The sequence below is a fragment of the Anopheles arabiensis genome, chromosome 3, assembly GCF_016920715.1.
Source record: "Anopheles arabiensis isolate DONGOLA chromosome 3, AaraD3, whole genome shotgun sequence".
NCBI classification, from domain to species: Eukaryota; Metazoa; Arthropoda; class Insecta; order Diptera; family Culicidae; genus Anopheles; species Anopheles arabiensis.
In genome coordinates, this window is record NC_053518.1 from 70,279,057 (window position 1) to 70,306,822 (window position 27,766).

General features: G+C 44.3%; 2 protein-coding genes across 7 annotated transcripts; one reads left to right on the plus strand and one right to left on the minus strand.

The window, feature by feature from the left end:
- Window positions 1-38: 38 nt before the first annotated feature.
- On the minus strand, window positions 39-773 carry LOC120904649 (protein anon-73B1). Its single transcript, XM_040314824.1, has 2 exons — window positions 509-773; window positions 39-431 (listed from the first exon to the last, which is right to left on the minus strand). The coding sequence occupies exons 1-2, from the start codon at window positions 671-673 to the stop codon at window positions 327-329; spliced, it is 270 nt and encodes an 89-aa protein (XP_040170758.1). The 5' UTR covers window positions 674-773; the 3' UTR covers window positions 39-326.
- A 1,262-nt stretch (window positions 774-2,035) lies between these two features.
- LOC120902733 (neurogenic protein mastermind) lies at window positions 2,036-27,742 on the plus strand. 6 transcript variants are annotated; one of them, XM_040311720.1, is made up of 11 exons: window positions 2,036-2,701; window positions 9,007-9,115; window positions 9,350-9,705; window positions 11,040-11,159; window positions 12,160-12,254; window positions 13,956-14,210; window positions 15,434-16,951; window positions 18,133-18,238; window positions 19,411-19,500; window positions 20,031-20,247; window positions 23,735-27,742. In XM_040311720.1, exons 1-11 carry the CDS (start codon window positions 2,600-2,602, stop codon window positions 24,088-24,090), a joined length of 3,324 nt encoding a protein of 1,107 aa, XP_040167654.1. In that variant the 5' UTR covers window positions 2,036-2,599; the 3' UTR covers window positions 24,091-27,742. The 6 variants fall into 6 exon arrangements, with proteins under 6 accessions (XP_040167654.1, XP_040167655.1, XP_040167658.1 ...); XM_040311721.1 differs by having other exon boundaries at window positions 19,411-19,488; XM_040311724.1 differs by lacking the exon at window positions 23,735-27,742 and adding an exon at window positions 21,389-22,109.
- The last annotated feature ends 24 nt before the right edge of the window (window positions 27,743-27,766 follow it).

Here is a 27,766-nt window from a genome sequence, read left to right on the forward strand (position 1 = left end):
TTTAAATTTCGAATATTGAAAGAACTAACCGCCTTTGGTTTCTGAAGTTAAATGTTTTATAAGTCGACAATAAGTACACTGTTACATTTAGTCTCGGTTGGCTGATGAGTATTTTGTTTCACTACGGGATGGTAGTAGACGAAGATCTCGTTGAGCTTCCTATCGCTAAGTACGCAGTGAGATCGGTCATTGCCGAAGTCGCCCGATAAGATATCGATTAAAAGCTAGAGAAGGGACAAAACATCTAACACATCTCAGACTAGCGTTGGAATGCTATTAAAGTAGATTTTGCGTGGAAAGTGATCAGCAAGAGTGAGTGGAGCAGCTTAGCGGCGCTTCTTTTTGTCCTGCTTGCGGCTACGGTGGTACGGTCTTCTGGGAGTGTTCTGTGGCGAGGAGTGTTCCGAGCTAGAGTCTTCGCTGTCGTTGTTCTGAAAGCAGAGGAACGAACCCAATTTGTTAAGAATCAAACTGTTCACTGTACTGCAAAAACACACACACAGCTTACCTTCGGTGACCAACTTCCCGGTTCACCACTGCCACCGGACGAGTCGGGCAGGACGATGCACGCTGCCAGGCACACCATTTGGAAAATCGCCCCAACGTACAAACCGTACCGAATGACCGTGCCGAAGAAGTCTTCCTCGGCTATATTCACGAGCGTAGCGCTCATTTTGGTGTCGACAAACTGGAGCGGCCAAAGATTTGCTTTTACCCTTTGGTGAAAGAATCGATATCGATTTGTTTTGTTTTGCGTACTGTTTACGCAAAACTCGATTCCCAAAGAGCAATGATGTCAGCAGTGTCTGCTGGATGGCAGCACTGCTCGAGGAATGTCGGACAAAGTTGTCCTTTGAGCAGCTTATCCGACACGCGACATCCGACATTGAGCAAAGCCGCAACATGCTTGTGAATTGATGATTTGTTTTTACAATGTATAAATAGAGAAACGGAAAACAAAACACTGAAAAGTATAAATTTACCGAATGAAAAGGTAAATTTTTTGCTCGGACAATGTAAGCAAAACGCGAGATTTTCTACAAGACCACCCCAAGTGCCACAAATCCACTAAACGACCACTAAACGGCTTCTAAACGACTCAAGCACTCTACCTAAACGGAATATAGAAAGACTTCGTTTAGCAGACGGCAAACAACTCATCAAACGACATTCTAAAAATAGCGAAAAAGCTGGTGGCGCTCTCTGTTGGTGGGATACCCCAACTAGTTGAGCTTCATCACTTGCAGGAGAGCTTTCTCATTTCCTCTATACTGTTGTGTGGTTTCGCATTGAAGTTATGCATCGCTAGAACTAGAACGGCGATACGATTGTTTAAATACTAAACTCCAACAGAAACCACCAGCACTGAAGCAAGTGAGATTTCAGTAATGGTCGTTGTTGTTGATACCCACGTATCTGACCACACGATCATTCATATAGATTTTTGCTCGGAAAGTTAGAAGGCTATATAGGTCATGATTAGATGAAACTTGTCGAAACACATTGCAAGAAAAGGATAGCAATATAATGATGAGTTTTAATACGCCATCCATTGATCAAACCAATGAAGCTGTGGAGCTTTCATTTTTTTTCTATGGATATTCAATTCTCCAGTCGTTTAAGCTTAATCTGTGGCGCTTGGGCAAGGCCTTCCAATACCACTAGTGGGCTTGGCTTTCAATGACTTATTGATTACTGTAACAGGATAGTCAGTCCTACGTGTGGGAACATGGTCCATTGGGTCTTGAACCCATGACAGGCATATTGGGTGCTTTGTTTAGTTCGCCCTAATTTTATTTAGAACTTACCAATGGTAGACCTTATTAAAAACATTCCTTATTTATGATTAATTTATCCCTTTAACATCCACACGTTAAATAAAATAAATGTTTATTTTTAAAAGACTGATTTTTCCCCTGATGTTTTCCCTTTTTAACTTCATCCGTCTCGAAAGACGTCAACTGTCAAGCTGAATCGTTGCATGGGTATTATTACCCGTTTGTTCTTTGGGTTGTCGCCACCGCGGAGGCCTGGTTGGGTGAGTTGCCTCGAGTAGAAACGCATTAAGAAAAAATAAGTGGCCCATACTGGTCGATAAACGTCCGAAGTCCACAAAAATTGGTGTGCTAATTTTGCGTTCCATCCCATTCGAGGTCAATTTGTGCATATCCGTGTGCAAGAGAGTGAAGAAAAATAAGTGCTTATTATCTGCAAATAGAAAGATCGTGAAAACCACAGCCTATTTTTACAACAATACTACTCAATTAGCCAACCAGCAAAAGTGGAAAATCACCAGCAGCACGAGAAAGCAGCAATTGTGTGCGCGCGTGTGTTGGTGTGTCTGTGCGTTCGTAGCTGAAAAAGAAAAGCAGCCCCGCTCGCGTGTGTGTGTGTGTGCACTGTGCTGGTTGTGTGAGCGAGAGTGTGTTTCTGTAGGTGCACGTGTGTATGTGTGAAGTTTAATAGAAACGTGTAAATTGTGCGTGTGCAGAAAGTGGTGCAGGCAGAGGCGCAGTGGGTGAAGTAACACGGAGCAGACGAAGGCGACATAGGAGCAGACAAGAAGGAAGGAGGCGAAGGAGCAGCAGCAGCAGCAAAAATGCACACGTTCAGTGAGACAGGCTCAGTGCCTGCATTTCTGGCGAAACTATGGCGCCTGGTCGAAGACAGCGAGACGAACGATTTGATATCGTGGAGCACGGTGAGTGTCTAGAGTGGGGCGTGTTTTTGTTATTGATGTTACTATTGGTTTTACAGTGTGCCAGCAGCATTGGAAGCGCATTTGATATTAAGTTGAAAGTGTGTTAGTGTGTGTGTGTGTGTGTATGTATGTTTGCATGAGTGTGTATGTTGTTTTTTCTGAAATGGTCGCCGTCGTCGCATAACTTTACCGTCGAATGAAAATAATCCGCCCGTTCATTACCCGTACAGATTTTCACTCACCTCCGTCTAGCGCAGCGTAAGTGATTGTGTATGTGTGTGTGCATGTACGTGCGTGCGTGCGTGACTGTGTGTACGTGTGTTTCGTGCCGCTCACGGGCGACGGGTAGGCCTAACAAAAATGGCCGCCATTTGTATGTTTTGTCGAAATAGCGATTGAGTAGCGCGGCGCAGCGCTGTTACCGTGTCGCGGCGTGTCGTTGTGTGCGACGTTTGTCGTTTGCCGTTTCGCCTCGCGGTCAATGGCTGCACGATCCCCGCGCGTACCATTCATTCGATCGATTCATCCACTGGTCGGGCCGCGTTCGTTCATTGGTTGTTCATGTGGAGGGTTTTTTGTTCGGAAGTGTGTTAGATGGAAGGGTGACATGAAGGGGACAGACAGAGATAGAGAGCTAAGAGAGGGTTGAGTGCGATAATTAGCGCATTGCTGTAATAACACACACGGGCGTTGAAAAACAAAGCAACAGATGATAAATCCCAAACCATGTCGCGGTCGATCGTGCGGTCCAGTCTCGATAGGCGATTAGCAGTATGGGAATTGAATGATTTGCCTCCCGTCCTTCGCGAATGCAGCGTGCACGCGATAATATGGTATGATTTCAGTGCCATTCGGCCATTCCCCAAAACGGAAAATGAAATAAAATCGAAACGTGCGCGGAGTAACGTCGCCACAGCAATCGCCGTCATCGCCGTTCGCCGATATTTGTCCTTCGACGGAGGTTGTTTCTGTTTTGCCGTCCTGTCTCTATGTGCGTGCGCGCACCCGACTTGTGCTTATGTGTGCGTTCGCATCGTAAGTTGTGTTGGTGTGTGTGTAGGTAGTGGTCGGTAGGGGGGTGGGGGGTGGTGGGACGGCGATTGCTCGATGCGTACGTCATTCCGATAGCAGCTCCCCTTCACTCCCTTGTGCGCGAAAGGGAAGCAGAAGGTTAACGTATGTGTCTTGTGGCTCCCCACTTTTTTTTTCAAACTCAGGTCGTTCATTTTTCGGCTTTTTGTGTTGTTGTTTTGACATTCACAGCGAGAAAGAGAGAAAGAACAGAGCAGGCTGGCTTGACGTCAGGATGCACCCGGTATTGTGTGTGTGTGAGTGTGTGTATGCGTGTTTTGTTTATTCTTTTCATGTTGCTTCGATCGACTGCCGAGCACGACCGCCGTCGTCGGTTTGCATGGTAGAATTTAGTGTGTGGAAAGTAATGAGAAATATCACAGGGATGAATCATTAAAGTCGGGCTATTCTAACCTGTGATATAATAATTTTATACACCCTTCAGCAGCAGCATGGCGGCACACTCGCGCTACCGCGCGCAGCTTTATTGCCCATCACTTTTACGTAACGCATCGTCGCGCTTTATTTGATTGTTACTTGTTATTCACCTTTTACCTCCTTTGTACGGTTTGGTTTAGGCACCGAATATACCCACAGGAGGAAGAGAAAAACGGGGGGACGCTTACGCACAACCAAAACACTCTGAGATCCATTCCTCCCTCTTTCCCCGTGGGTGAATGTTTGTTCAAGTTCGGGTAGAATAGGTGCAATTTTCACTGGAATTAGAGAAAAATTAAAAAAATCTGGGTTCTGTTTGAACAAATGGTACCGAATTTCGTTGGGGGAGTATTTGAACTTGATGGGGTAATGATTTTTTTCTTCAATTTTTTCTTGACGTAATACATCCTGCCTCTCTATCATGAAACGCGATATGATGTACTGTGAGCTTAATTTTAATGATCGCAGTCGGTGTTCCGTTCTACGCAGCTTCAAGGAACTGGCGTTGACATTCAATCTCGGCAATGTTAATCAATTTATGAGAAGAAAAAAAGTTGCTACCTTTTGTATTGCTCGCCCTCACGCCCACAAACACACACACACACACGCACACAATCTGATCGATAAATCGACGAAAACAACAGCACAAAGGTGGTGCAATATTGAAGGCCCAACGTACCTTATCATTAGAGCGACGGGCCAACTTGCCGCCTGCTTTCTAAGAAAGGTATCCTTGGCAACCGCGAAATTGATTGCCATTAGTGGCGCTGGCAAGACCATGATGGTGGAAGGTATGAAAGATTATGCTCTAGTATCGGCTAAGTTTATCCAATCGCAACTAATCACCATTATCCGCACCATCCCACGCACTGCTTTTCCGGATCAGTTTGTTTTCTCGCCCACGCTCTGACAAATTAATCTAAACAACAACAAGGTTCAGCAAAATATCCTTACTGTGTGCATGTGTGCAAGTGATTATTTATTGTACGCCGATACACAATTATGGGATGTGAATGTTATCTTACCATGCTATTCAACTTTTTGCGCGTGAATAGTACAAGGATGACGAGTTGTTTTATTCGTGTGAATGTATTTTTTTTTGCTCCATCGACATTGTTATGTGTCGCTTGGTTGGGGTGTGTAACCTTGCTCAGGGTCGATTTTAATTCTTAGTCTAACCTGTCTAGGTCTTACAACAGTGTAATGATTCACGAAACTTAGCTTACAGGGTTTTTAGCGGTTCTGATACCTTTGGCTTTCTGACACCTTTTTGTTGATTCTTACGCACGGATAGTTCTCTAATTGCTTTTCAAAGGCACCTATTCAATAAGGGTGCCATAGAATCGACTTACCGTGACACACCAAAATATGCCAAAAGAATCAAAACCTCTGAAAACCCCTGTAATTGTAGACAAACAACAAAACCTCTAGTACATATGTGATGGGATGTTTGAAAATGATATCAATTACATGTACAAAGCACTTATTTACGTGCATTAGTTTGGCCTGTGTATACCCACACCTGTCACAGTAGTGGGCTTCGGTTGGTTGACAAGCTCTGCCTACTGTTGCTACAGTAGTACTGCTGTCCCCCGCCACTTCATTGTCAATTAATTACCGATCGGTTGTCGACACAACGTCATTAGTGTGGCGGAGAGTAAGAAGACAGAAAACAGAAAACAGAACAAGAACGAATGAATCAACTTCAAATTAACGGGTGTTTTCATTCGAATATTTGTGCGTATGTTTGTGCTTTGTGCGCGTGTATGAATGCTGAATGCTTTTGTCGCGACCGAGACCACGTGTAATGTATGCACAGCTTTTAGAGTGTAGATCTTAGTGTAGCCCCTATCAAACCACTAATGGGCATTATATCTTATGAGGGGGGAGAAGAAGATAAGAAGCAGCAGCTACCACTATAAAGGTGGTATGGATTTCGATCCTTTGCATCCTTGCCTCGCGTTCGCTTCTCGTCGCCGCAAAGGCTTTTGCGCTAGAACGCGTCGAACCAAGCGCGTCCGGCAGCGCATGTGTGGTTGGTTTTTGTTTTTGCTCGTTATGTTGTTTTTCTCGCGGATGGTCTCACAACGACAACGGCGGTCCATCGTCCGTCGGTACCGGTTTGCTGTGATTTTTTTTTTGCTTCTACTTCGTACACCACATCTCCTCACCCACTCACCCAGCCAGTTAAAGATAATCATTTTAATGGGCCCAGTGTAAGAGCGGTGTGGAAGGGGACGGTATAGAAGGCAGAAGGGAATTGTGTCGGACCAGCCCACCAGTGCCCAGATACCACACAAACACACCGAGTATAGGTTGATTACGTCGTTCCTCCGCGCACACACGCCACCTGATTTGCAGCAACTCTTTAACCGGTTGTTTGGTTGCCTTTTTATACATTCAAAAGTAACCGGAGCAGTATGGATGGAATACTGTACTGATGTTATTTGATTTGAGCTTTGAATGTTTTGGCACGAGTAAAGGTTTATTATCCCACCTTACTTTACGATCACGATCATACTTGTTGATGCTGTACGGATTTGTTTTTTTTCCATCTCAGCATATTTTGTGCGCTCCTCTACACTCTAGATTTAATATAAATAGTCTTCTGCCGCCATTAACTCCTCCTCCGCACACACAATCCATATCACATTCGGACGACGACGTGTCGCCGAAAAGCTGTCATCATGTGTGTTTGTGTGCACTGGTGTGTCGCGTGGTGGGGCTGGCACACACAGGTTCACGGTTTCACATCGACAGCGATACACCGCGCGCTCTCCGTGGTGGAGGGGATGGTGGTGACAAAGTCCCACCATTTGCTGAAATTCGTTGTTGTGCGCTTTTTCCCCTGCCGCCGTTTCCTAATGGTTGCTTTAGTAGTTCGACAAAAAGGAAAAAAAAAAGAAAGATTGCTCGCTTGATGCGTCTCGCGTCCGTCCACACGGCTTATCGCAGCTGCACACGATGTTATGCTGATTATGCTCGCGTGTATGTGTGTGTGTGTGTGTATGTTGTGGTGATGGTGGTGGTTTTGTGTCCAGGGCCGAAACAAATATGTGAGGAAACACCCGATTTTAGCGGAGTATAGCCACCCATACAGTGCACATAGCCGTCATTTTTGTTTGCTAACTGTAGACCTGCAATTCTAATCAATTTATTAACTTGCTCTCGCATTTTTACTTAAAGCTCTTGTCACTTTTTTCGATCCTTTTTTTGTATGACATGATCACACAGTGTGCAAATGTTAACGACTGAACCACGTGGACGGCACAGTAGTAGGCATCGGTTAGAGTGTAGCACCCCTGGGACGAGAAAGCGTGTGGCACGCCAGGTCTATCGATCGTCGTTGGCCGTCGAAAAGTTATGCCATTGTAAATGAAAAATTAATTAATTAATTAATTAAATGTAGTGTGCATTTGCCTATTTTGTATTATGAATGTGGTTCGTAACGATAATGTTCAATAAACGGCAGCATTTAAACGTTAAAGATCAATTTAAATTTCCTTAAAATTTAACGTAGTTTGTTTATTCTTATCATAAGTTAACCGCAACAAATAACAAGTTTAATAGTAGTTATGTAATAGCAAAGAATTCAGTACTTATTTCATTATCAGAATGCAGGGATCGGCAATTTTAGATTTTTAGATTGATTTTTTGATAGCGTCTTACGGAAATACGAAATTAGAACAGTGAGCATCATGAATATGTACCGTTAAACGGCAATCATTTAATTGGTGTGCAAAATTTACATCTAAAGGACAAATAAAATTAAATAGTTATTAGACTGACTGGATTTTATCACCGGACAGTTGATTATATGAGTTTAACTCATTTGCTAATACGTCGTTTTTTTAAGGATCTTTGAAGAATCATGATTGCAATCTAGAAAGATCATTTCTGTAATAAGGATCGAAATAATTGGCAAGCATATGGATGGAAGATTGCATAGGACGAACCGTCCCAATATATCTTACATCCCATCCCGCACTAAAAAGGCTTCTCATCGTCGCCGATTTCCCAGCGATGACTTTCGCTATTGTGGAGACGCGTCCGACGCGTAATAGAATTGTTCGTACCAAAACCACACATCATATCTCGCCGTTTCGGTTTGTTTCATTCCTTTTTTTTTGGGAGGGGGGGGGGGGGGGGTCCTCACACTGTGTTGCGCGTGTGTACTTTTTTTTGTTACTAGCTCATGTGCCCACAATTTGCGATTACACTTGAGAGGGGTCGGCCGTTTTTTTTGTGCGGAGGTACAGCAGATAATGTATCGCGCCTGTTTGTCGTTTTTTTAACCTTCTTTTCTTGGAGGCCCTTTTCTCCCGACAAATTATCTCGTGCTACAATCTAATAATGGGAACCGGCTCCCCTGTCCAAAAGCGCTGCCATCGTGTGCGCGCTTGCTTGCCATCTTCTTGCGTTTTTGAGAGCTATGCGCGAGGAAAAGGCGATAAGTAGTAGAAGGTAATACCTTTTTTTTGGTGTAGTTTTGTTTTTAAAAATATCGCTTCGCTGAACGCGTTGATAAGAGCAAATAACGATTTAATCTCCTGTTTGACTCATAATACATCGACCTGCCGGGGAATAGCGATGAAATGGTTTCCAGCAAGATGCCCATAAGGCATCCAGCAAATCCAATTTGGCAGTCACGTCAATAAAATTGCGAATGATTTCCTCAATTATTTATAGGTGGCTTCTTCTTTTATTTCTATGTGGGCTCTTGTTTCTTGTTATTGTCGTTTGCCATCATACTAACGCAAAGCTGTTTTCCCTTCTGCTTCCTATTTTTTTTCCAGGATGGGCGAAGTTTCATCATCCAAAATCAGGCACAGTTTGCCAAAGAGCTGTTGCCGCTCAATTACAAACACAACAACATGGCAAGCTTCATTAGGCAGCTGAATATGTGTAAGTGAGAAAGGCAAGAGGTGGCGAAGAGAAATCAATCGAACCGGAGTGGCAGTTGTTGTTGTTGTTGTTGCCCGGAGGAGACCCTTCAATGTGGGTGGGTGTGGTTGGCTGCTGTTGCTGCTGCTGCACGAAAATAGCCATCGACAACGCCCCCCGGCCTTATTTTAACGGAAGCGAACGGTAGCTGGTCCATTCTTGTAATGTGATTCTGATTTTTTTTTCCAATTATAGATGGTTTCCACAAAATCACCTCGATCGACAATGGCGGTCTGCGGTTCGATAAGGACGAGATGGAGTTCACCCATCCGTGCTTTCAGAAGGATCACCCGTACCTGCTGGAGCACATCAAGCGCAAGATCGCGACGTCGAAGCAGCAGCAGCTGCAGGCCCAGCAGCAGGCCGAGGACAAGAGCGCCCTCAAGCTGGAGGCGGTCAGTCGCGTGCTGAGCGAGGTGAAGAATATGCGCGGCCGGCAGGATACGCTCGATTCGCGCTTCCAGACGATGAAGCAGGAGAATGAGGCCCTGTGGCGCGAAATCGCTATCCTGCGCCAGAAGCACCACAAGCAGCAGCAGATTGTCAACAAGGTGAGACTGCCCCGTCGAAGCTGATGGCTTCGGTGGAGGGAAACAGAGCAACCGCACTGCGGGGGGAGGGTAGAACGAACCGGACGAATCACGGCTGTTTATGCAATCTGGATCTGGATGAATTTATTAGGAGTTAAATTTTTGTCGGCCATCGTTTGGGTGGGAGACACACGATCTCATACCGCAACCGGGTGTACGGCAAAGGTGGTGGAATTTGAATATTTTAATTTTATGGTAATACATGTCACCCCCTCAGCTTCGTTTGTCACACCCGACTTCTTTACCGGTACCGTATGGCATAAGATATCGGGGAAAAGCAATCCTTTTCCTAACATATGAAAGTAAGTTATTTATTTATTCGCCGCACCGGAATCTGCTGGTGCGTTTGGCGCTTGCCGTTACTGCTTGCTCTGCTGCGGCCGGGTCTGTGTTGATCGATGTCAGGCCTTCGTGAAATGAAGCCACTGGTGCACTGGTTTTGATGGTCCTGTTGCCCTGCCACAGCAGCTGGGCGAATAATGGGTGTATAATTTTTTTTCGGACGAATAATTCTTTAGATAGTAGGGTAGAGCTCATACGCGCGCTGTCCTTAAACACTCCTACCCGACCCTTGGTTTGGCGCCGTCGCCGCCGGGTTTAGCAAACCAAATGCAGCGAAGGTTTGTGGAAGTAATATTATAAAAGAAGCCCTGCTTACCCTGCGTGCACATTACGCTGCGTGTCCTGCTCAGTTCCGCAGCCTACGCCTATGGGGCGATAGGGTCATCACGAATGTGGTGGGCTGCTGTTGAGGCCGCGCTGTATCTGCCATGGTTTCAACACGATTGCTTCACCATGTTGCATTGCTGTTAATGTTAGCGATAATGTTGCGGAAGATGTTTTTTTTGCCGAGCTGTTTTACGCTCTAAATAGCTCCTTGAGTTCGATGTCGCTAAAAGATTGTCATCTGCGGTGGACATAATAATCATACAGTGAAGGGGGAAAAAATGGTCGACTTACTTTAAACCTACCAATGATAACGCACCCGAGGCCGATGACGACTGATCGCAACTCATAGGCAAACAAGAGTAATGAGATCTGATTATTTTTATGGGGTCTTTTTTTGTTAGTCTTTTACTGGAAATTCAAATGTAGGACTAATTCGAAACAAAAATGGATTCAATGCAAGGAAAAATTACTAGAATTAAGGAGATCCTTGGTCTATATTCAATCAAAAAGACAAATTGAAGTAATAATCCGGCAGGGAGTTCATTACATCACTACAATTAAGTTAAATTGTTGTTCAATACAGGCGAAACAATACGTTATAACCAACCTTTCGCTTTCTTTTCCAGCTCATTCAATTCCTGGTGACGATCGTGCAGCCATCCCGCAGTGGACTGGGCTCCATGAACAATGGAAGCAACAAGCGTCGCTTCCAGCTGATGATCAACGATGCGCCGCAACAGGCAAAGGTAAGAATTGGTTTTGTGAAGCGTTCATCGGACGATTTCACGATAATCCCTAGGCATAATGAAGAAATTCCCCTCAAACTAGGGCAGACATGAATATTCCTCTCTGTTTCCGTTACAAAGTTGTTTTTTATTGCCACAGCTGCATGTATGTATAGATAGACGATTAAAATTCAATCCATCCTCTTCCGAGCCTCTGTAACACATTAAGTTGGTATGATCTGTTTTCAGCCAACATGATTCTGGCACAGAATAGTCTGTTATAGGTTTGCATTCGGCCTGCCCAAAAAAAACATGATATTCTCGAATTAGGAACTGTTGATGCAACTGTGACCGTGCGCTGTTACGGTGATCGATCGGAATAGCTATCAATAAATGTGTTTTAAATCCGTTCGATCTTTGATCCTAACGTCAAGATCGCGTATGCCTTTGCAGTACGGTGACAGGGCATATTCTACCGCAATAGTTGCACGGGAGGCCCGTACAGCCCGGTCTGCCTACTAATTAATGGTGATTTGCGTTAAATGGGCGTCGCGTTGTGTCATGTGATGTGACCGAGGCCGGTGATGTGTACCGCTGAACGTTCGGTTGGATCATCGATAATGCATGATGTGTTCCGCCAACACCGCAAGCTCGCCTGTGCTCAGCTCATGGATAAAGCATCCCTCTACTACTATCTGCTGCCACTTCAAGAAGCTGCGGACGTAATGGATATTAGATAGCGCCCTGCTGGCCCCTTCTCCCGAGGCATTATTTTGTCTGCCGCCCCACAGAGCCAGTTTGCGATCGATTACACCGCAGAACTTTATACTTTCCACACCGAGCACCGATCATAGCCTTACTCTTACCTCGCCCACTCGTACCTACTACTACACTCGTGTGCGTTTTTCTGTGCGCTCTGACGCATGGAGGGCAACAATCGAGCCGTTGTTATATGAGAAGGATCTACGACGCGAATGATTCAATGTTTTCACTCTTTTTTTTTCTTCAATTCTACTTTCAGCTGAAGAAGTCCGATTACGACGATGGTGGTGCCACGATCGAGGAGCTAAACGAAGCGCTCGAGGAGGTCGCGTACGCTAATCAGCAGGAATTGTTGTAAGTTAATGCTCGTCGGCGCATGCCCCGGTTTGTTAAAGCTTCCTTTTGGTTTTCGTTTTTTTTTGTTGCTGTGTACTCCCCTGCAACTGTGTGCTGCTGAGAGAGTGGCAGGATTAATAATACGTTTGGCAAGGAGCAGAAGAAGATATCTATTCCCCATGCCACACAGGCAGGTCTCATACGGGGCTCAGGTGGGACTAACACATTACATATTTACGAGAGAGAGAGGGGATTCAACGGAGTAACATCGATCGCAGGGCTGTCGATGATTCAAATCATTCTACTTCCGTATGTGTATGTTTCACGTGACCTGTCTGTGTTTGTGTGCGTGTGTGTGTATGTGTCCAGTCTGGGAGGCTCCAGGTGGGCATGTGCGTGCCACCACCCCTATAGGGTTATGCAATTTACCGATTGCTCATCACTTGCTACACGCGGCTACCGTCCCAAAACCAATTTCTGAACTCTGAAAGTTAACGGCAGCCACACGCAATCGGTTTCGATGCACCGTGAAAATGGTTTGCCGTGAGCGAGTAATGGCGTAGTATTTTTAAATTCCTGTTCTGTGCCATATTGAACCTCACATATGTGTGTTGTCAGCTCATCTGAAATTCACTCAACACATGTATGCAGCTCAACATTTCTCACCTCGCCTCCCCCGGGTGCACAACCAATAAATCATGCGGCTCGGATGCAGCTGTGCGGAGTAGATGTAGCTGTATAAGAAATTGTTGCATTATTATCATTGCTTCTGTTCTGCAATCAAATGAAATGCTTTTTCTCCAGTTATAATGCGTTGTTTAAATTGCGGTACTGTTCATTGCCGTTTTTAAACCTTTCGTCGCTAGTGTGTCGTCCTGTTAGTGTTATGTTGTATTCATTAATTACAACTATGTGCTTTCCCCCCCTTTTTTCTGTTAAGTTGATTTTGCATGCTCCGTTTGGTAGTTTCGTGCCCAGTAATGTGTTGTTTTTTATCCTTTTTTGTGGCTTAATCCGTTTCATTCCTTTATGCATGCAAGATGTTTCCTAGTTTGTTTTACATCTGTAGTCTGCTAAGGTCGTGTGTTGATGTGCTTTCCCAGGTATCGCAATTTCACCCTGTCAGTAGCTATTCTTTCTAATCTTATTAATGTCAGCTAGCAGAATTCTTCTTAAAGTGCGCCTTAGTCTTTAGTGCTTGCATTCTGTCCAACCTTACTTAGCCTTTTTGTCGTTTGTCAGTGCTTTGACATCACTTTTCTGTTTGTATTTAGATGCGTATATATTTTTAACTTAGCTAATTCGTTGCTAGTGAAAATGTGGTTTGCATAAACTATTGTGGCCTGATTTGACCTGGATTGACGCTTTGTTTTTATGCGATGCATCCATATTTGGTGTATTATTTAACTACGAAACATGAACATGGAAACTTTCTCCTTTTTGTTTTTGCTACCATTTATTTAAATGTGCAATCTGTGTGCAGTATGAAGTGGTTTGGCTGTTCGGGAACCACCTTACTTTAAACCTTAGATAATTAATATTATCTGCTGGCTGGCTTCGCGTCACTATCGTCGACCCGAACCTCTAATGCATTCCATTTTGTTGCTGTGCCAATAGGATTGTTTCTTCTATTTTTGTTGTTGTATTCTTGTATGTTCTGTTTTTCGGATAGTTTATTTTACCTTTTCAATGTACCCTGCCCTCTTTCCTCTTCTTCAGGTCAAAGCAAGACAAGGGCAAGAAACACGTTGTTCCCATCGTAACCGGTCAGATTGTTCGCACGTCTCGGTCCGCCGGGGATGCGGGAGCTAATACGTCCACTTCCTCCTCCGCCTCGGGTTCCGCCGTTGTTGGGAAGAGCGTAAAGCCGCCTGGCGGCAACAGTGTCGGTAGTGTAATCTTTAAGAAACTGAACGGCGTTAGCGTTGTTAGGAAGGAGAAAAGCTCGCCAGGCGACCAAACGAAGGGGACCAGGTAATGATGCGAAAGCAACATAACACACACCCAAATTGTATGTTTCCCGCCACCCCAATCCCGATATCGTGTTCCTTCCTCCAAACTTTGTTTTATTCTGCTCTCTCAACAGGAAAGCGATGGCATATTGTATTCTGATTCAAATTCTTACTTGCTGGATGTTTTATTTATTTGTCTGTGTTTGAATCGAGCACTGACCAATAAGAATTTTTGATAGTAGTGTTTTGTTTTTCGAAGCAAACCTAAAATGTACTATCGATCGATGGAATGTGGTTGGTTTGCCATTTTCGTTTTAACGTGTTAACCGTTCTCCGCTGGTAGATTTAAGGCTTGACTAGGATATAAAAAGTTACATATTTCTTATTTGGTATTTTCAAATTAATACTCGTTGTACCTCATCACATTACTATTTGTTATATTCATGCATCCATAACCTATCATTGGTATTTTTTACAGCTCATTTTTGAGATTGGTGTCACTGAAATTTTCTCCAAACAGTTGTGTTGTCTTTTCCTTCTATTGGTTGGTTCACATATGCTCATGGTGGATCAATGCGATAAGGTGTTTCTTTTCGTTTCTATACCACGTACAGCACATTTAATTACTTTCCAACATTTAACACACTTTGTAAATGTTTCGCAAGGAGCAGTGTTTGTTTGGAGCAGTGATTGGCGCATTTTTTCTCACAATAGCGTGTGTTTGTGTGTGAGTGTGTGTGTGTATGTGTGAGTGTGCGTGTGTTTAATTTTAACAACAATTATGTGCCACATCCCTCTCAACAACTACTATCCACATACATTGGCAAAACCTAGACTTTCTTAGCCAAGTTTTTCATCACATTGCCCGAGGACAAACGAGAGCATCCTCATGGCGCGGTAGGAAGATAAAACACACAGGATGACGACGATGAAGACGACCTCTCGAAGCATCAGACAATTTACATAAAAGAAAGGGAACGAAAGAGCAACCTTATCAATAGCTGACGCGCGACTGTTGTGTGTGTGTTTACGATAGGATCGTCCTCTCGTCCTCTTCACTGCATCTCTCCTACTGCCGGGCGACGACTGCTTCTTATGGAAGGAGGGAAAGGCAAACGTTAGGAAAGAGGCAAATAAACTCCCTCCCCTCACCAAAGAATGCAAATCAAAATTGGTCCCAGTGCAGACGTTGAGCCGTTAATGCGAACGATTTTTGACTGAGATTTTCTCATTCTGTGCCGACAGGAATTCGGAAATACCGGAGGTTAGCTCGCCGATGTCGATCCCGGAGCGGTCCCCGTACCATCGGACCGCGACCCCGTCCATGTCCGGCGGTAGCAGCTCGCGCAGCACCAGCAGCAGTGTCAGCGGCACTGGCAGCGGCGGCGGTGGAGGAGATGGCGGAGGCGGCTTGAACTTCAACGGGGGCAACGAAACGATCGAGGAGATATTTTCCACCTCACCGATTCCGTTCCGCACCGGCGGCGGCGATGGTGCCGATGGGATGCGCAGCTCGTTCGCGAAGGTCGTAAAGATGGAGCGTCAGGATCAGGATCAGCAGCAACAGCAGCAGCAAAAGATCACTACCCGTTCGAGAAACGCGAGCAATCGGGGCGGCGGCAGCAGCAGCAGAGTTGCTGGCACTCCGGCGAACCTTATTCAGCTGATCGAAAGCACCATCGACAGGGATGAGCTAGAAAACTTCGTCGATGGTGGTGAGCCGCTGGAGGAAGGCTACGATGACGAGGAGCACGGGTATCTGGTCGACCATGTGGACGAGATGGATCCGGCGATTGTGCAGCTCTACAATCAGGATAACGATAGTGAGATGCTAAACACACCGATGGTGATTAAGGAGATGGAAAAGCAGCAACAGAAGCAGCAGCAGCAGCAGCTGCTGCAAAAGCAACGCCAGCCAGCCGGTGGAAAGGGTGGCGAAAGCTTGCTGAAAGGCAACGGTGCTGCGGCCAACCGGCGCAACGAAGGGCAGCTACCGGCCGGCCAGCGAGCGCAGGGCAGAAGCTTACTTTCTGCCGGCACCACGGGAGCATCATCTACCGCCAAGGCAGGTGGCAGTGGCTTGAAAGCTTCCACCGCTACTGCGGCACCCGCTAACGCGCCACTGATTTTGACGCGTGGTGGCAAAAAGTTGGCAATGGCCAAGAAGCAAACAATTACCAGCAACGAGCAGCAGCAGCAGCAGCAGCAGCAGCAACAGCAGCAACAGCAGCCATCACAACAGGAAGATGCGTCATTGGCCGGTCCTTCGGGCTTCACTGGTACATCCACTTCGCCCGTTGGAACGGGTGGTCTGTCGTTTGCCAGCGGCAACGGCTACATCCCAGCGAGTGACGTAGTGCCGCGGGACATATTCGAGGACAGTAACGATCCGGACGGAGTTGTCAAGAACGATTCGCCGATGCTTAGCAGCGGGTTTAATTTTGTCGACGGAGGCTACTACAACCCGAACGTGAACATAAGCCAGTTGAAGGCCGGTCGACAGCAGCAGCAGCAGCAGCAGCAACAGCAGCAGCAACAGCAGCAGTCACCGCCCTCGGGCCTCCAACTGCTCAACGATGACGGGGAAGAGTTCGACGAGAATTCGCTCGATTCGTCCCTGCTGCTGAACCGGCAGGTTGCTAACGAAACCGACCAGCAGCAGCAACAGCAGCAACAGCAACAGCAGCAAGAGCAGCAAGAGCAGCAGCAACAATTATCCAAGTTTGTCAGCAATGATCTAGACGTGTCCCGTCTGAACACGGTGTTAGTATTTTTGTTGGGTACTTTTGGGGGCGGTTGTCGGTATCGCACCCACACGCATCGTACCGCCCACCAGTTGCACCACCCTTTCGATTATTAACATCGCATCAACACCAACACCGGGTCGCTCCGTGGACACGTATAATGTATTAAGCCCTGCAACGCAACACCGAGCCTCACCGTGCCTCTCGAGGATAGAATGTTAGCAACATGGTTAGCCATGAGAAGAAGAAACCACAAAGTCACTTTTTTTCTTTTCTCTCTCTCTTCGTTTACAATGTCCCAATCAAGGCTGCCTTTAAACACTGCGCATCCGATGTACGATGTGTAGAATCTGCTGAATTTATTATTGATCAGGGTTGAGCTTAATGCTACTTGGAAAGACTAACTTGTTATCACTACGCTTTGGAATTATTGTGTCATCTCTTGTTTTGCTTATCCATATTCGCTGCATCCGTTTTATTATACCTAATTCCCCAACTCAATCATCCTTGTCCGTGACTTGTGTTGTTTACCATTGCTCGGATTGATTGATGCAGTGATAAAGTTTAGTATTTGTTATTGTTACGCTGTTGTTACTGTAATGTTAAATCGTTCATCCAAATCATTCAGCATTGTCGTTTACTGTTTTTAGAGAATAATCCATTGGAATGTAAGGGATAGTAATTAAAAATATTTAACTTTACCCATGTGTTATGCCCTTTTACACATCGGTAAAGCATTAACGAGACGAGAAAGGTTTAAATATTTTATATATTTTCACGAAAGCAACGGCTGCAGTTGCGCACATTCATGTTAGTCATTCATTCATTTAATTGTATCACTTCATAAAATTATTTAAAACACACAATATTTCAGCATTATAACGCCAAGGGCAATATAGCACATTGTTAGCTCATTCTAAGCAAAGATATCATTGTGTGCGGCCTATAGGTATATGATTTCAAAAGCAGAACAGAGCACAAACGCAAAATTTAACTATCGAACGAAGCATTTTCTAATCACGAAGCGGCGGTGAGCTCGGTAGCGCGCCGCATTGCTGGTGTGCGTACCGGAACGAGAATGGCGATATTAATCGAAGGTGGTTGCGCCTCTTTTCTCTTCCTTTCTTCCTTTCAATGTTTTTATTTCTTTCTCCTCCCCTCCCCCTCGCCACGATTGTGCCATATCCTCTGTACTTGCAGGGCCGAGTACGGGCAGCACATCGACACGGTGCAGAACGATCTGGAGTCGCTGAAGGAGCTGCTCAAGGGCGAAGGCTACCAGCTCGACGCGAACGCACTGCTCGGGGTAAGTTTTAGTGACGATTGGTAAATTAGGTGGTTTGGATTTTGGAGGAGGCACAAAACGGGAAGGGATTGCATGGCGATGGGCTGTCCCGGATATAAATAAAAGCAAGCACAAAAGCTGTGCTGTGTGATGAGGGACTCGAATGGACACCGCAAGACACACATTCTCATGCAATAAAGTAAACGACACGAAAGATTGTTTGCGTTTTAGGCAAGCGATCGATTGCTGAAGTAACAATAAATGTGGCTTGTGGAGTGGTTTTAGAAGCGCACCTTTGTGACTAATTTCTTCATACGATCTTTCACGAATGATAAATCACACCCTTGTAGTGAATGTTGTGTCAAATTTCAAACTTTTTTTCTTATTTTGGAACAGAGATGATTATTATAATCATTGTTAAAAAGGCCAAAATTGTGTTCAAAATTTATTAAATTGGATTAAATCATATTACAAGCAATTAAAAAGACCTTTGTTCTTATGTTAATATGGTTTCGGTTTGCGAACAATGCACTTCAAACTTTTGTTCAATCTCTTTAATGATTTCCCTAACTTGTTGGTTCATTTTGCTCCATTAAACATCTTTTGCAATTCCTTCGATTGTTAAACAAAAAACAACAAAAAGCCCGAGCCCGATTGACAGCTGCAGCCTATTTTAGCCATTTTCTTTATGATATATTTTTCATGCTCGTATGTTTTTCTTCTTTCTTCCAACTAAATTAAATATAAACAACACACCAACAACCAAAATGCAAACAAAAAACAATGCAATTCCAACTGGATCTTCCAACCCCTCCAAAACAACATGACGATGATGATGCACCGACATCCAATTGGAATTGCGAAATGTGTTATTTTTTGGTTGTACTGAACGTATGTAATATCTTCAAAAACTTCAACAAAAACGCACTCTGCTGCTGATGATGATAATGATATTTGTGATGATATTGATGCTATTGACTATGATGATGATGATGGATGAGCATGATAACTCTCCAAAAACTGGTGCCCGTTCTGTTCGACCTAATCATCGCCTCGACCGCGCACGGTCCAACACATGTCTTAAAATTGAAATATGTACTAAAATCAAAACACAAAACATTGCGTGTTTCAAACTCAATTTTAACACATGCCGTTGCTTAAACTCTACCACACGACTCCTTCTGAACCAACAGAACGCATGCTCTAACGCTCCTCCGTTCGGACGCGTGTACTTCCCGTCGTGCCCGTTCGATCTGGATACCATCAATAAGGTTAGGACCGATGTAAGCATACACCTAGAGGCATATAACATGGAGGAGTACTGAAACGAAACAAAAAACATTGTAAATCTAACTGTTCGAAGCGCGAGAGCGAGCGAGCAGTATGTGGTGAATGGTGCACTGGAAAGGAAGGGCTTCCTCCTTCCTTCCTATCGCTCTGCCCTTTCTTTTCTTACAAGGAAGATGTGAAATTTGGGAGCGAAACATTTAAGTCATTTGTACATAACGATGAAAAACTACAGCAAAAATCAATCAAAGACATATCAAGCATAAATTGCTCGTGTGCCAAGCACATGTGTCTGTAGTTTTGCATATATTTAAAGCCTCCCTTTCAAACAAAGCAAAAAAAAACATACACATTTTCATATACGCATTTGTACCACCTATTGCTGTACTTACCCACATCCTTCAGTTAGTATATGTGTTGCGAGTTTTTTTTTATCCAATTAATCTCATTGGTGTGTGGCATTTCCGTTCGGTTTTTGGTCGGTGCTGCCGCGCTTTGCCGCGTTTTCTCTTGTTGTATCCCACAGCTTTTCAACAACAACGAAGACATGCTGGGTTATGATTTTCCGATGAACCTTCCGGACATGATGACCGACGATCAGCAGCAGCTACTGCACCAGCAGCAACAGCAACACGTTCAGTCGTTGCTACAGCAACAGCAGCAGCAGCAGCAGCAGCAGCACCAGAGCGGTGGCAGCAACAACAGCAGCGACAAATCCGGCTCATCCAGTAGCCCGACACCCGGTACGTAATCGGTGCCCAGTATGAGCAGGCTTCAACAATACTTTAATAGACCCTATATTTAACGGTTTTTTTCCTCACATAGTTATTAAAAAAATAATGGCAAAAACAGTTACAAAAGCAGGAGGGAATACGGGCTGTGAAAGGCTTACATATGATGTACATGGTTTGTGGTGTGTATCGTTTTACGGTCCATTTCGATGGACAGTTTTTAGCTTTTGACTGAGCTAAAAATGTAGTCTGGATTGGTTTTTTTCATTACTAAATCGAGGGTTGCCTTTTATTTTTGGAGGGTAGGATTTTGTTAGACTATTTTTCTTACTTAACTATAAGCACATACAACCTTCTCGCAAACAGATTGACAGAAAGAGGCTGAGCTGCGGAAAGTCAGCTGTGTTTTTCTCTGCTTCTCTTCCTGTTTCTGTTTCTCTTGCTCTCTCTACCTCTTCCTGTTTCGTGGTTTGGTTTCTTTCTGACAATTGTTTGCAGTTGGCCATGATGATGATGCTGTTCGCGGATCAGAATTGGCTGAATAGAGGGTTTTTGTTAAAGTAAAGCAGTACATTTCTGATATACTCAACAGTAGATTTAATTATTATTAAATTATTTAAAGAAAAGTGTAAACTTATTACAGTTAAGGCATGATGAGCGGTTTTACTCTCCTACATTTGTATGGAAGAGCAGAAGCATCTTGTTAAAAATTACATTTTATCAAAAAACTACCGTGTTGCAACGTTAACACACCATTTACCGTGGTTGGTACGGACGAGTCTGTGTTGGATTGTGAGTTATGTTTTGTCAAATTAGTATCCGTATGTTCCGGTGCAAGGGAACAGTTTAAAGCGTGCATTGTTGTATAGCTATAGTATATTTGAAAATAACTTGCACTTAACTTATCTCTCATCCTAACGGGAGAGGCAAAATATCTTTCGTTTGCCCTATAGCATTGCAGTATTCGTTTGTTACAGATCCCCCGATAGAAGCGAATAATAATTCCGAACCGTCTAACGCACCACAAAGCATCGGGTTTGCTGTAAAATATTCACAACAAGTCGCTAATCGAAAACAAACGCAAACAAAATTACGTCAAATTGTTACACAAATCTCTCTAATCACGACAATCTGACCTTCTTCCTTTCCACAGGAATGTCTGTTGCGATGCAAAGATATGGTTGATAAATTGATAAATGATAATGGAAATTGAGAAAGCAAGCAAACATGAATACATGCGATGAAAGTGATAGGATTGAGTTGGGCAAAGGAGAAGTAGAAGCATATTTGCTGTGTATCTTCGAAGCGAAGCAAAGCGAGCTCTAAGAAACAATGTGAATGGGGCAGCGGCAACGACAGCAGCAGCTCCGAGAGCATCAATGGCTCCATGGCTAGCACATGATCGAAATGATGATGCAAATATCGTCGCAGTGTGTGTGTGTGCGTCTGCCAAGTAGTAACCAAGACAAAAAAAGGCACACAAAGCAAAAACGGGTGATAATGGTCCCAAACAAGCAAACAAAATAAAACAAAACAACAAAAAAACTTGGCAAACAAGGCCACAAACATGATGCAGAATGAGGCATGATCGTGCACACGATCGTGTGTTCCCTGTGTTGCGGGTGCGTGTCGTTCTCATCTTGAGCGATGACCGTTTTGGTGGGTGACACCGTTCGCAACACACTGTCAGAGCAAGGTGGGGGGGAGCGGGTCCCCCTGTCGGTTTCGGTTTCGCCGTGTGTACTGGTTTCCGGTAGTCGTCTTCTGATGATCGTACTCTGTCCTGTTTTGGTTTCCAATTCCGATCTGCTTCGACGGGTCTGCTGTGGAGCGAGCGAGCGACAGTGTCCAAGTATTGCAATAACAAAACAAAAAAAAAGCAAACGTTTCAATGGACGGGCTTGACTTGCTGTCTGGCGGGGCGCAATGCTGCAGAATGATCCCGAGTGTCTTCTGGCTGAGAGAGCTGTCCGAGTGGCCGTCGTGTTGTCTGTGTCTCTGTGGGCTATTCTATGCGAGCGCGCGCGCGTCCGATTACGAGTCGTCGCCTACGAGGGGGGGTCGCGCGATACGATGTTCTGCCAAAAGGTTGTGGAAATTTTAAGCATGTGACCAAGTGTCTATCTCTCTCTGTCTCTCTATTTCGTCCACAAGTGCAACAAGGTACTGTTGTTACGTTTCCATTCCAACTATTTAAAGCAAAGGGGGAACAGAGGGACGGGAGAAAATAGGGCCAGGTATATCTATATACACACACACACAAACACACATGCATTACTTAAGTTCAAAATTTGTACACATCCCTTCACCTACCGTGCCTGTCCTACAGTGTTCCAATCATCTCCCATCACTGTCATACGCTTCATAACATCCTCATCTCCTTTCCAACAAAAATAAATCCTTATTCCTTTTTCCTATCCCGCACACAAGAACTAGATCCTCCCGGTCAGGGTTGTAGGCGAACAGACGAAAAAAAAGGCAATGTTTGGTCTACAAATAGTTGAAAGGCATCAATATCATGCGCGTGTGTGTGTGCGTGAGCGGATCGAGCGATCGCGAGGACACAATTCATGCCGGAACATTTAGTGGAAATCGAACAAACTCAAATCATCAAGTATTTCAATTCCTGAAAATCCCCTTACTACAGTTTCCAATTGGTCGATCACGCAAACGTTACATACAAAAAAACCTATTGTAATTTTTAAAAACCATTGTGTTCCAACTGGATTGTGTCCAGGTGTGCTTGGTCGATGTGCTTGATGAACCTGTGCGAGTGTGATGTATGTGCCTTTGCAACAGATCTAAGATATGTGTGCGTAACAGACCAACAAAAAGTGGAAGGGGGAGGAGGGGTGGGTGGGTGTAGGCAATTAGAAGTGAAAGGTAGCCTTTCTTAGCCGAATTTGGAAAATGTGGGTGCAATTCGACAAAGGGTGATGACAGGAAGAAAAGGGTAGGTGGGAGGAAGTTCTACTACCAATTGGAAGGGTATCTAAAGTGGTTCATTAGGGTTTAGTGTATAAGAAAACAAATTTGTTGGGTATGTGGGTGGTTGAGGGTGGGGTGGGGAAGGTGAGGTTTAATCCGTAAGGATTAAATATTTCCCCCCAAGGGTATGAATGTGAAGGTGTGTATGTATGCTCAAAAATGGTTTATGGGTTGGTTGTGTGAATGAATGTGTGTGTGTTGTTTGAATGTATGAGAAATGATTACAACAACAACAAAAACAATAAATAAGTTCATTTTAGGAGCTTTTTGTTAGGACATAATTACATACTAATTTGCCTTACAGCAAACATCACTAACAACTGCTAATTCTTCGTTTTTTTGCCCGTTCTTTTCTGTATCTCTCTTCCGTTGAAAACTGGACCAAACACATCCGGTTGAATCGATTGAAACCGGACGAACGAATATTGTGAACGCAAATCTTTTGGCTCTCTTCGTGATGATACCGTGCAACAAAAATGAACTCCAAACATCGTCCAAAATAATAATGCAGGCGGACACATTTCGCCCGTCCCGTCAGCACACACGCAGCTGATGTCGTACAAGCTGCAGGGCGGCGGTGATTTCGTCGGCGGTGGCGCAAATAACGGTGGCGCAAACGGTGGTCTCCTCGGGCTCGGGCTTCAGCATGGCCCGGGTAGCAACAGCAGCAGCCGCAGCAGCGTCAGCAGCAACAGCAGCATGCACAGCAACGGCAACGTCAACGGTGGTGGTGGTGGTGGAAACGGTCTCATCGGTCCCGGCGGCACCCTGGGCATCGTGTCGGGCGACTACATCGATCTGAACGAGTTGCTCAACATGGACGGCCACTGCGGCGGTAACGATGAGGAACATTCGCTAGTCGCCTAAGCAGAATGCGGGCAGCAGCGGGAACGATACCCACGACCTTCTCCACGAGGAGGCAGCAGTGCATTTCTTCAATTTCTTCAACCTGCTCGATCTATTCGATCATTCGACAAAAATATTTGACAAACAACACACAAATACTATGAAAATGTCTATGAACCGCCCCATCCACAAAGGGGGGCATGATGTGAGTGTGTGTATATGTGTCTCACTGTTGTATGTTGTTATCGATGTGGTCCAACCCATCCCATCCACCACCGCCGGCGCAATGTTGCAGCGTTGCCTGCTGACCGTAGAGAAGATGCGGAGAGATTGCGGCAGCCAGGAAGCAGCAGTAACGGCACACACAGAAGACAAATCGGCTAGCTAAAGGCCTGTGCGAAAGGCAAAAAGCGTCCAAAATTCAACCTTTAACCGGAACCACGACGAACCGAGAGTGAGAGAGAGAGAGGCCCGTGAGTTTATATTAAGAAAAAGTTCGTTTAAAAAATAATGTTAACTGCAAAATTAACGCATATGTAAAACGTAGGTAGTAGGTGAATGAAACGTGGGTAGTAGGTAGGCAGCAAACTTGTCAGCAAAAGCAAAACAACCATCAGAACCCGTTACACAACATTTGGCGCAATAGTACAGTGCTCGTTTTTGTTTCGTTTTGTTTCAAACGAAGATTTCGTTTCTCCATATGTGTGTATACTAAAAAAAACCATTCCCCCGACCAAGAGCGAAAGGTTTTGTAGTGTGCCACCCGTTTCAGGGTGCGAAATCCACACGAAAGCGAAATGGTTTCGTGCGTCTGTAGAGCACGTGGGAGGACGACATTTCGTCATCGTTTGCATCCCAACACTGTCTGGATGATCGTATTAAACGTCCACGTGGGCTCCAAAGAGCGTTGGCTCGAAAATGTTCTTCTTGCGTTAGTAAAAATAAGCCCCAAGAAGAAACTAAACTAAAAACAATGATGGGCGAATGGATCTCTTTGTTGTTTAAGAAGGGGCGTGTGCGTAAATTATGGCGCCTTTCCGAGCAGCGCGCAAAAGTGTGCGCGTGTGTGTGGACGTATTTGTGTTTCGAGTTTTGCCACACCTTTCCCTCTACACATTACATAAACTGCTCAAGCTACTAAAGGAGATACCCTCTCCCCCTAAACGAGGGAAGAATGATATTATGAACGAAAGTGAAACTTTGAATAACGAGGACTCAAAGTCCTACAAGGACAGGAACATTTTTATACACGATATATATATGGAGGAATGGCGACAAAGGTGCGACAAAACAAGCGCAAGTAGAAGGGGAGAACTGAGAAAACTTGATATAAAATAACAAGCTCGGCGTACAAACACAAAACAAAAAAACACATGAAAAACTTAAACATTAAAACAACTCTGTCGCATATGCAGGCGTTTATAGTGTAGAGAGAAGGCACGTAAATCACTGCAGAACAATGCAAAGCGAACATAAACATAAAAACTCAGGAAGAAATGACACATGCCCGTGAGTTAGTAGTAGGAACATAATGGTGAAGGAATTCGTTGCAACAGGTGTACGCGTAATGTGTGTGTGTACATGCGTACGACCGAAAGTAATCTTAGACAGATGGCTATATATCTTTTATCTTTTTGTTAATTAATACACGGTGTGTTAAGTTTGTTCTTGAAATGTAAGCGAAGCACGAGAAAATGCTTTTTAGGTTAAGCTTGTTGTTTTTTTTTTGATTAAGATTCTCTTTTTAGTTGTCCAAGCAATTATGTTGTGTGCTTGTGTGTGTGCGTTGGTTTTGTGGTATTTTTTGTTCGATTAATGTACATTTTGTATTTAAGATTTGTCTAGTTTTGTTTTTTTTTATTACCACAACAGAAACCAACCCTCTAAGCGCAACACGGGATTGCACGGTGAAAGTGCAATTTTGTAGGGACTTTTTTGATCTAACAATTATGCTTGATTGTCTCTGTCCATTTCCATTGGACAAAGGCACAGCACGACGCGCTTGAGACGGGCACAATGTGAAGTTCCTGTGTTCGTGCGTGTGTGTGCGTGTGTGTATAGCACAAACTGATGCTATGGTTCAAAGGAGTTTTCTTTTCTCTGCAACGAGAATGTTAAAAAATTTAACAAATTCAAAAACAGAGCAAAATACAGCTCGAAAGTAAAGCCCTACCCTGCTCCCCTTAAAGAATGTGTACATAGAACAAGAAGGATGGGCAGAGGGATGCTAGTTGCTGGTAGTTTGGCACACGGCGGAAAGGAAATGTAATCATGAAATCGTGTACCTGAAACATTCAGCGAACTAGGACAGTTGTTAGTAGTAGGTAGTGTGCACAGTGCGTGAACAGCACAAAATGGAGCAAGGAGAGGAAGGACATAGCAAGAAGAGCATGGCGTACAGGGCACCGTTGACCGCAGTTCTTTCTCCGTCAGTCGATTAGATTAGTGCAAAAAGAGGTTTGGTTTCAGCATGAAAGCTTATGTCACTCTCCCGCTCCTCCTTATACACACACGTGGTCGGTCGGTGACGGACGCTACTAAAGGTGCGTCAGAGGCTACAACCAGAGGAAACGTACCGTAGCCACCCCAAAACAAACAAAAGAAGGACGCAAATAGTTTTTGTTTAATCATTAAGTGTTTGATTTTAGCGTTGTATATTTTTTTTAAACTGTATTATTTTTATATTCTGCGCGCGCCGCGCTCGTGTTGGCGCGCAAAAACGTTGCGCAACGCAGGCGTAACTTTGGTGAAGGAACAAACACAAACACATTACACATTAAACGTAAGGAAGGTAATGTTCTATGTTATTATTGTCTAAAGAAATAGACTAGGTAAACAAAACTCCTATTGCAAGCAACACAAAACATATATTACTATTAAAACGCTCCCGCTATATTCTAACTAAAACGGTTTAAGCGTGGTTGAGCGTCCCTTTACCTTTACCCTCTCCCCCTCCCCTCTTCAACATACGCACTGGAGCACAGGTAGTGTTGCAGACGTTACTCATTGGATTTTGACGCTCTCGAACACAGGGATAGGCGTTTACACACCGCTCCTATGCTATGCTATAATACCGTGCGTTGCGTGTTTGCATTTGAAAAAAGGAGAACGTTAAATGCTCTAATACTAACTAACCTTCCCAAAGTAGGAAGAGGTTGTTTGCTTTAAGAAATGTATGATTCGTTGTAAACAAAAAAGAATGAAAAAGCTATCCAATTACCGTGTTTTGCGCGCATTCGTGTTTTCTTGTATTTTGGGCCAACTTCCCTTTGTTTGTATTTCGCCGGTTAACTACCGATAAAGAAAGTGATTCAAAATTCACCACCGGGTTGCTTTGTCCTGAGGTTCGTTGCGTCAAACAGAGGTAGTTTAATTTGATTAAAGTGCGCGAAAACAACACACAGTGCGTTCCGCAAAATAGCAAGCAAGCAAATACATTAGGAGGGGACAGGTGAAAAGTGTGTGCACACGGTTGTTAGTGTGTCAGGTGTGCTTTAACGTTACGCACTGATACGAAATAATCCAATTCAGGTAATAGGATGTAATATGTGAGTATAAAGAAACAAAAAAAAAAAAGGTTGAGTAAGAGTTAATCGCTAAGAACACAAACACACTGTATTCTCCCGTTTGAAGTCAAATATACGGTCTTATGAGAATTTAACGCATGGTTTAACTCGAAGCGTGTAAGGATTTCTAA